At 52.1% G+C, this 8953-nt stretch overlaps 1 protein-coding gene across 2 annotated transcripts in view; it reads right to left on the bottom strand.

Moving 5' to 3' along the window:
- The window catches only part of LOC138492644 (somatomedin-B and thrombospondin type-1 domain-containing protein-like), a 281295-nt gene extending 272612 nt beyond the window's left edge, over positions 1–8683 (bottom strand). The window contains exon 1 of one of the 2 annotated variants that reach the window (XM_069619947.1): positions 7617–8683. In XM_069619947.1, coding sequence (XP_069476048.1) covers positions 7617–7857 — 241 coding nt within the window. In that variant the 5' untranslated portion in view covers positions 7858–8683. The remainder of the gene's footprint in view (positions 1–7616) is intronic. The other variant, XM_069619948.1, reaches the window with a different exon arrangement.
- Between the last annotated feature and the right edge of the window lie 270 nt (positions 8684–8953).

Here is an 8953-nt window from a genome sequence, read left to right on the forward strand (position 1 = left end):
TCAGTCTTTGCCCCGCCCACATGGGCTGTCCAGCACTGAGGCAATTCCTCTCTGAACAAGAGTACCAACAGCAACCCCATCCACTTGTTTCAACCATGTTTCAGCCTTGTTGGGCCTCATCAGTGAGGTGAAGCTGTGCCTCTCTGAGCACAGTAAGCAGGGAGTCCACGTGGACTCCCTGCTCCATGTGGACTCCCTGCTTACTGTGCTCAGAGAGGCACAGCTTCACCTCACTGATGAGGCCCAACAAGGCTGAAACACGTGTATGGGGTTGCTGTTGGTACTCTTGTTCAGAGAGGAATTGCCATAGCATTTCGGTGCTGGACTGCCCATGTGGGCGGGACAAAGACTGATATGCAAATGGTTATTTCCCATCTGTGAAAGGTACAGTGAGCAAAAAAGGTGTGCTGCAAACTGTCATCTCAGAACAGGTTATCGTGCCGTGTTCTTTCTGGAGAGGAGCGCCTGCTACTTTTTTGAAATATTTGCAGGGAACTTGGGGTTGGTCACCCTGAGTTACCCCGGGGCAACCAGACGTGGACTCCCTGCTTACTGTGCTCAGAGAGGCACAGCTTCACCTCACTGATGAGGCCCAACAAGGCTGAAACACGGCTGAAACACATGGATGGGGTTGCCTTTCGTTCTCTTGTTCAGAGAGGAATTGCCATAGCATTTCAGTGCTGGACTGCCCATGTGGACAGGACAAAGACTGATATGCAAATGGATATTTCCCATCTCTGAAAGGTACAGTGAGAAAAAAGCGTGTGCTGCAAACTCTCATCTCAGAACAGGTTATCATGCCATGTTCTTTCTGGAGAGGAGTGCCTGCTACCTTTTTTGGAATCATCCCCAGATGCCAGTACGTTGATTGGCTCATAGGGGACCAATCTGTGACCTGAAGGCACATTATTGCATGAGGTTTTCAAAGGCAACCGATGACGACCTACTGTCTGGCTCATAGAAGAAACTTTAGCGCTGCTCCGATTCACCTCTCATTTTAAATGAAAATAGTTAATAAGCAAAGGAGAGAAAAGCATCTGTTTCCGAAACCAATGTATCATAAATCATTTTTGAGCATAGCTATATCTTTAACAAGTCTGTTCTTCTTTCATCTTAAATGGATGGAAAAGGTTGAGGCTGGCAGAGAAACAGAGAGAGGGGCAGAATTTGGGTAATAGAACGAGAAGACGGACAAGGAGTGACGGCCAGAGAAAGCTATGAACAGTAAGAGAGATGGACGAAGACCCATGAACAGGGAAATATGGATCAACAGAAAATGAGACATGAAAAGGGAGACATATGGAAAGGGAGAAGGAAGGGCAGGGGCAGCGAAGGAGAGGTAGGCAGGGAAAACCCTGGCAGATAGTGACCAAGAAGACACATGGGCAGAGAGAAATAGACAAGCAGACAGGCGAATAGACACAGATGAACAGACTGGAAGATGGGCAGGGAGGGAAAAGACATGGACAAAGACAGATGACCAGGAGAAAACATGGACCTTGAGAGACAGTAAAGGAGAGATCAGTAGCTTGCTAAATAACCAGTGGCTTAGAGAGGAGATGGCCAGGGAGAGAAATTACCAGAAAAGAGATCGAGAGAAGGAGAGAAAAATAGAGACACGGAAATAGGGAGAGAGACAGACAGAGAAAGAGCGAGAGAAGGGTGAGGGAGGAAATGAGAAGAGATGGCTACAGGATGGTGATAAGGAATGATATGGAGGAAGGATTGGCACATGTAGAGAGAAAGAGAGAGGTGGATAGAGACAGAAAGAAAGAGGTTGATAGAGACAGAAAGGGAGAGGTGGAAAGAGACAGAAAGGGAGAGGTGGATAGAGACAGAAAGAGAGAGGTGGATAGAGACAGAAAGAGAGAGGTGGGTAGAAACAGAAGGAGAGGGTGGGTAGAGACAGAAGGAGAGGGTAGGTAGAGACAGAAAGAGAGAGGTGGGTAGAGACCGAAAGAGAGGGGTGGGTAGAGACAGAAAGAGAGGGGTGGGTAGAGACAGAAACAGAGAGGTGGGTAGAGACAGAAAGAGAGAGGTGGATAGAGACAGAAAGAGAGAGGTGGACAGAGACAGAAAGAGAGAGGTGGGTAGAGACAGAAAGAGAGGTGGGTAGAGACAGAAGGAGAGGGTGGGTAGAGACAGAAAGACAGAGGTGGGTAGAGACTGAAAGAGAGGGGTGGTTAGAGACAGAAAGAGAGGGGTGGGTAGAAACAGAAAGAGAGGGGTGGGTAGAGACAGAAAGAGAGGGGTGGATAGAGACAGAAAGAGAGGGGTGGGTAGAGACAGAAAGAGAGGGGTGGGTAGAGACAGAAAGAGAGGGTGGATAGAGGCAGAAAGAGAGGGGTGGATAGAGACAGAAAGAGAGGGGTGGGTAGAGACAGAAAGAGAGGGGTGGATAGAGACAGAAAGAGAGGGGTGGGTAGAGACAGAAAGAGAGGGGTGGGTAGAGACAGAAAGAAAGGGAGAGGTGGATAGAGACAGAAAGAGAGGGGTGGGTAGAGACAGAAAGAGAGGAGTGGATAGAGACAGAAAGAGAGGGGTGGATAGAGGCAGAAAGAGAGGGGTGGCTAGAGGCAGAAAGAGAGAGGCGGGTAGGTTGATGGGGGAAAGGGAACACGCGCAGACGCAGTATAAGAGATGGTGAGGGAAGCAAAGTCCCACAGAAAACCAAAAGGTGGTCTTGAAAGGGAAAGACCTACAGTACAGAGAGACTTGGGAAGGCAAGTTATGGAGAGAGAGAGAGACAGCGAGAGAGCGGGATGGGCAAGAAGAGAGATCATGATGGGGCGAGACAGTCACTGACACGCTTAGTGAATGGCAGAGATAGACTAGTAGAGTGCTTGAGAAGGCGAGAGACTGGTGATGCAGAGATGGCAAGCAAGCATAAAGCCATGGACAGTGAGGGAGAGGCACGAAGAGGAAGATGGGCACAGAAAGGAATGAACCGGGACATTGACAGGTGAAGGGAGATGGACAGGGCAAAGAGACTGACAGAAAGTGGCAGGCGGGAAATAGATACAGGCAGAGGGACTGACAGAAAGAGGAGAGATGGACAGGCAGGGACATCTACAGAGAAACGGTGGGGGGGGGTAGATATGGATGGGGGTCACTGGGAAAAGAGAGATGGACAGAGAGCAAGAGATGGTGCGGGCTAGAGACAGATTCGGAAAGGAGAGAGATATCGGAATGTCAAACGATGGACAGGGGAGGGGGCTGGAGAGTGAGATGAGCAGGACAGGGAAGGTTGACAGGCAGCGGAAATGACAGAGGAAAATGGTAGAGAAACTGACAGAGAAAACAATGGACAGGAAGGGAAATGCACAGGGGAGAGGGTGGATAGGGAGACAATGGACAGGGAGAGACATTGACTTACAAACAGACTGAATGGGCGAGAGAGGCCAGCAAAGAGAGTAACATGGGAATCATGCAGAGATTGGAATCATGCAGAGATGGGAATCATGCAGGGTTTGGAAAATCATGCAGAGTTTGCAATCATGCAGGGATGGGAATCATGCAGGGATGGGAATCATGCAGAGATGGGAATCATGCAGGGTTTGGAATCATGCAGAGATGGGAATCATGCAGGGATTGAAATCATGCAGAGATGGGAATCATGCAGGGACTGGAATCATGCAGAGATGGGAATCATGCAGGGATTGGAATCATGCAGGGATGGGAATCATGCAGAGATGGGAATCATGCAGGGATTGGAATCATGCAGGGATTGGAATCATGCAGAGATGGGTACGGATTGGAATCATGCAGAGATGGGAGTCATGCAGGGATTGGAATCATTCAGGGATGGGAATCATGCAGGGATTGGAATCATGCAGGGGTGGGAATCATACAGAGATGGGAATCGTGCAGGGATGGGAATCATGCAGAGATGGGAATCATGCAGGGATTGGAATTATGCAGAGATGGGAATCATGCAGGGATTGGAATCATGCAGAGATGGGAATCATGCAGAGATGGGACTCATGCAGGGATTGGAATCATGCAGAGATGGGTAGGGATTGGAATCATGCAGAAATGAGAATCATGCAGGGATTGGAATCATGCAGAGATGGGAATCATGCAGGGATTGGAATCATGCAGGAATGGGAATCTGCAGGGATTGGAATCATGCAGAGATGGGAATCATGCAGAGATGGGAATCATGCAGAGATGGGAATCATGCAGGGATTGGAATCATGCAGGGATGGGAATCATGCAGGGATTGGAATCATGCAGGGTTTGGAAAATCATGCAGAGTTTGCAATCATGCAGGGATGGGAATCATGCAGGGATGGGAATCATGCAGAGATGGGAATCATGCAGGGTTTGGAATCATGCAGAGATGGGAATCATGCAGGGATTGAAATCATGCAGAGATGGGAATCATGCAGGGACTGGAATCATGCAGAGATGGGAATCATGCAGGGATTGGAATCATGCAGGGATGGGAATCATGCAGAGATGGGAATCATGCAGGGATTGGAATCATGCAGGGATTGGAATCATGCAGAGATGGGTACGGATTGGAATCATGCAGAGATGGGAGTCATGCAGGGATTGGAATCATTCAGGGATGGGAATCATGCAGGGATTGGAATCATGCAGGGGTGGGAATCATACAGAGATGGGAATCGTGCAGGGATGGGAATCATGCAGAGATGGGAATCATGCAGGGATTGGAATTATGCAGAGATGGGAATCATGCAGGGATTGGAATCATGCAGAGATGGGAATCATGCAGAGATGGGACTCATGCAGGGATTGGAATCATGCAGAGATGGGTAGGGATTGGAATCATGCAGAAATGAGAATCATGCAGGGATTGGAATCATGCAGAGATGGGAATCATGCAGGGATTGGAATCATGCAGGAATGGGAATCTGCAGGGATTGGAATCATGCAGAGATGGGAATCATGCAGAGATGGGAATCATGCAGAGATGGGAATCATGCAGGGATTGGAATCATGCAGGGATGGGAATCATGCAGGGATTGGAATCATGCAGGGATTGGAATCATGCAGAGATGGGTACGAATTGGAATCATGCAGAGATGGGAGTCATGCAGGGATGGGAATCATGCAGGGATGGGAATCATGCAGAGATTGGAATCATGCAGAGGTGGGAATCATGCAGAGGTGGGAATCATGCAGAGGTGGGAATCATGCAGGGATTGGAATTATGCAGAGATGGGAATCACGCAGGGATTGGAATCATGCAGGGATGGGAATCATGCAGAGATGGGACTCATGCAGGGATTGGAATCATGCAGAGATGGGTAGGGATTGGAATCATGCAGAAATGAGAATCATGCAGGGATTGGAATCATGCAGAGATGGGAATCATGCAGGGATGGGAATCATGCAGAGATGGGAATCATGCAGGGATTGGAATTATGCAGAGGTGGGAGTCATGCAGGGATTGGAATCATGCAGCGATGGGAATCATGCAGGGATGGGAATCATGCAGGGATTGGAATCATGCAGGGATCGGAATCATGCAGAGATCAGAATCATGCAGGGATTGAAATCATGCAGAGATCAGAATCATGCAGGGATTGACATCATGCAGAGATTGGAATCATGCAGAGATGGGAATCATGCAGAGATGGGAATCATGCAGGATTGGAATCATGCAGGGATGGGAATCATGCAGGGATTGGAATCATGCAGAGATCGGAATCATGCAGGGATTGGAATCATGCAGAGAGTGCACGGTGCAGAGTGGAGATGGCCAGGAAATGAAGAGGGGGCATGTCTGGAGAGGGAAAGGGAAAGCTGGATACTGAGAGTTGGACAGAGAGAGGGAGCTGGACAGGGGACGGGAATAGCGCGGAGAGACCGAAGGAGAAACATGCATGGGGGGGGGCGGCAGCGACTGGAAAGCGGTCCGATTGATGGCACAGATATTGGAATGGACAGGGGTACGGACTGACAGGAAGAAGAAGAGGTGCACCTGGCGCAGTGCACCAGGTGCACAGTGAAAAGCCAAGGCTGGGAGAGGGACGAAAGACCGGTGGCACTGGTCAGAAGTGAGCAGGGAGACATGGACAAGTCTGGAGATGGGGAGGAGCAAAGCAAGCACTCAACAGGGAGAGGGAAGGCTGCACAGGGGGAGAGGTGGTGGGAGAATAGGGGGGAGAGAGATGGGAAGAGGGAGGGGTGGACGGAGCAAGGGAAATACAGATCCCTGCATGGGCTTGGAGTAAAGATCTGGAAACTGAGATAAATGGGCCGAAGGTGAAAGGCACAGTGAGCGAGAGATGGGTTGGAATGAGGAGATGGCCGGAGAAATGGACAGGGGTTCAAGAAAAGACGGTGCGGTGGACGGAAAAGCAGCGGCAAGCAGGCAACAAGCTATGCGTTCACAGCGACAGGGAAACAGACAGGGAGTAGTGGGGGTGCTAGAAGGAAACTGACAAGAAGAAGTGGGACAGAGGTTGGAAAATAGTAGAAAGAGAGAGAAACATTATCAGAGGGGAGACGGGTGGGGGGAGAAGGGTGGTCAGGGAGACGGACAATGGGACTGATGGCCAGGGAGAGAGAACAGGACAGTGAGAGAGATGGGAAGTGTGTGTCTGTGAGTGAGGGGGTGGGCAGTGAGAGAGCGATGGACAGTGTGTGTGTGTGTGTGAGAGAGAGAGAGAGAGAAAGAGAGAGAGAGAGAGAGATTGACATTGTGGGGAGATAGACAGTGAGAGCGATGGGAAGTGTGTGTCTGTGAGTGAGGGGGTGGGCAGTGACAGAGAGAGAGCGAGAGGGGGCTGGAGGGAGAGAGAGAGGAGAGCTGGACAGTGAGAGAGTGATGGATAGTGAAAGAGCTATTGGAAGTGTGGGGGAGATGGACAGTGAAATAGTGATGAAAGTATGTGTGTGTGTGAGAGAGAGAGGGGGGAGAGATGGACAGTGAGCGAGTGATGGAAAGTATGTCCGTGTGTGTGTGTGAGAGAGAGAGAGAGAAAGAGAGAGACAGAGAGACAGAGAGAGAGGGGTGAGAAATGGACAGTGACAAAGTGATGGACAGTAAGAGAGTGATTGACAGTGTGGGGGAGATGGACAGTAAGAGAGTGGTGGACAGTGTGGGTTTGTGTGTGGGAGAGAGGGGGGAGATGGACAGTGAGAAAGCGATAAAGCGATGGACAGTGGGGAAATTAACAGTGAGAGAATGATGGACAGTGTGGGAGAGATGGACAGTGAGATATTGTTGGACAGTGTGGGGGAGATGGACACTGATAGAATGATGGACACTGAGAGAGGGGTGGATAGTGTGGGTGTGTGTGTGGGAGAGAGGGGAGAGATGGACAGTGAGAGAGTGGTGGACAGTGAGAGAGCGATTGACAGTGAGAGTGGGATGGGCAGTGAGAGAGCGTTGGACAGTGAAGAGGGGTGGACAAAAAGACAGACAGGCAGATGGCCACAAAGGGAGAGAAATGGACAGTCTGAGACTGATGGGCAGTGAGAGAGAAATGGACAATGTGGGAGACACTGGCAGTGAAGGTGGATGCGGGCAGTTACAGCGGGATAGCCAAGAGAAAGCCTTGGGCAGGGGGAGAGAGAGGGCGCAAACATGAATTACACCTATGGGTGCAGGTCATCAGGCCCCCTGCACCCGCACTCACCCGATGCCTGGCACACCGCCCTGTAGTCCTGGCAGCAGTCCCGCGTCTTCTGGCAGTATGCGTCGCAGTAGCAGGGCGCGCTCTGTTCGCTGAGCTGCTGGCAGTCGTTGTTCCTGCCCGGGCAGCACTTGGGGTCCTGGCGGTGGGTGCAGCCCCCCGCTGCGCCGGTGGGGTATCCAGCCGCCCAAAGCAGCCCCCCGCAGCTGAGCAGAAAGGAAACTGCCCTGGCAGAGGCTGGCATGGTCCCCGCGTGTGCCCCCGAGCGAAGCTCCGAAGCCCCCACTCCTAGTCTCTCTACGCTCCACCTGCTGCCACCAGAATCCCCCAGAACACCACGGGCAGATCACCGTTCCCCACGGGAGCCTCTGGTGCCGCCCCCGCCAGGGCCACTTTACCACTCCAGCTCGACCCCACACTGCACTAAACCCCCGGCGCGACTTCCGTACCCGCCTAGACTAGAACCACCACTGCCAGCCCACCCTGTGGCCCTTCTGATGGCCCCCGCGGCTACTTCGGGCTACCCCCTGCGCAAGTATTGCCAGACCCACTAGAGCCCGCACACCCGCAGCCCTGGCTCGTGCCTCTGCCAGACCCGCCGTTTGCCACCAGCCCCTCGTGGCAGCACTGCCGGACCCCTGATCGCCACAGCGCCCCCCTGCGGGCGTGTTACTGCGCAGCTGGTGTGGTCCTCGCGCCGGGAGACCCAGCCATCGTCCAGCGAAACTCCGCAAATCGGCGAACACCACCTTCAATTCCAGCACCAAAAACACGTGTCGTCCGGGATCCGGGGGGGGGGGGGCTCAGTGGGTTGAGCCGTAGCGGCTGCGTTCGGGGTGGCACCTGCCGGCACACACCTTCATCGTCCTGGCATCGATAAATGCCTCCCACTTTGCCTCGGGGAAAACACGTGTATACAATCGAGTCTGGATAAAAAGGGCGATATAAATGGCTAATTATTTTCGCCAGCAACTACAACCCACGTCGAGAGGAAGCCCAGCTTCGAAGCACTCTGATAAAATGATGTGAACATTGGACACACCGGAATGCGCTGTGTCCAATCCTCGGAGAGTCGTAGCCCACTCCCCCTTCTCCAGAACCCCCCTCTCCCACCCCTCACACCCCCCCCGCCCGCTTGGATGTGTGGAATGGGCGGAAGTTCAGCTGGGAAAACATCCATCCTTGGGCTGCCAACAGCCCAGCAGCCAAAACTATATCTGTCAGAGGGGGAAAGTGGGCTCACCCCGCCCCTTCCCCCAATCTTCCAGTCAGAACCACAAGGGGGCCTCGCTCCACACCAGAACCACAAGGGGCCTCCCTCCCCACCAGAACCATAAGGG

This window comes from Ambystoma mexicanum, chromosome 10, assembly GCF_040938575.1.
Source record: "Ambystoma mexicanum isolate Mex_15411 chromosome 10, UKY_AmexF1_1, whole genome shotgun sequence".
Classification (NCBI taxonomy): domain Eukaryota; kingdom Metazoa; phylum Chordata; class Amphibia; order Caudata; family Ambystomatidae; genus Ambystoma; species Ambystoma mexicanum.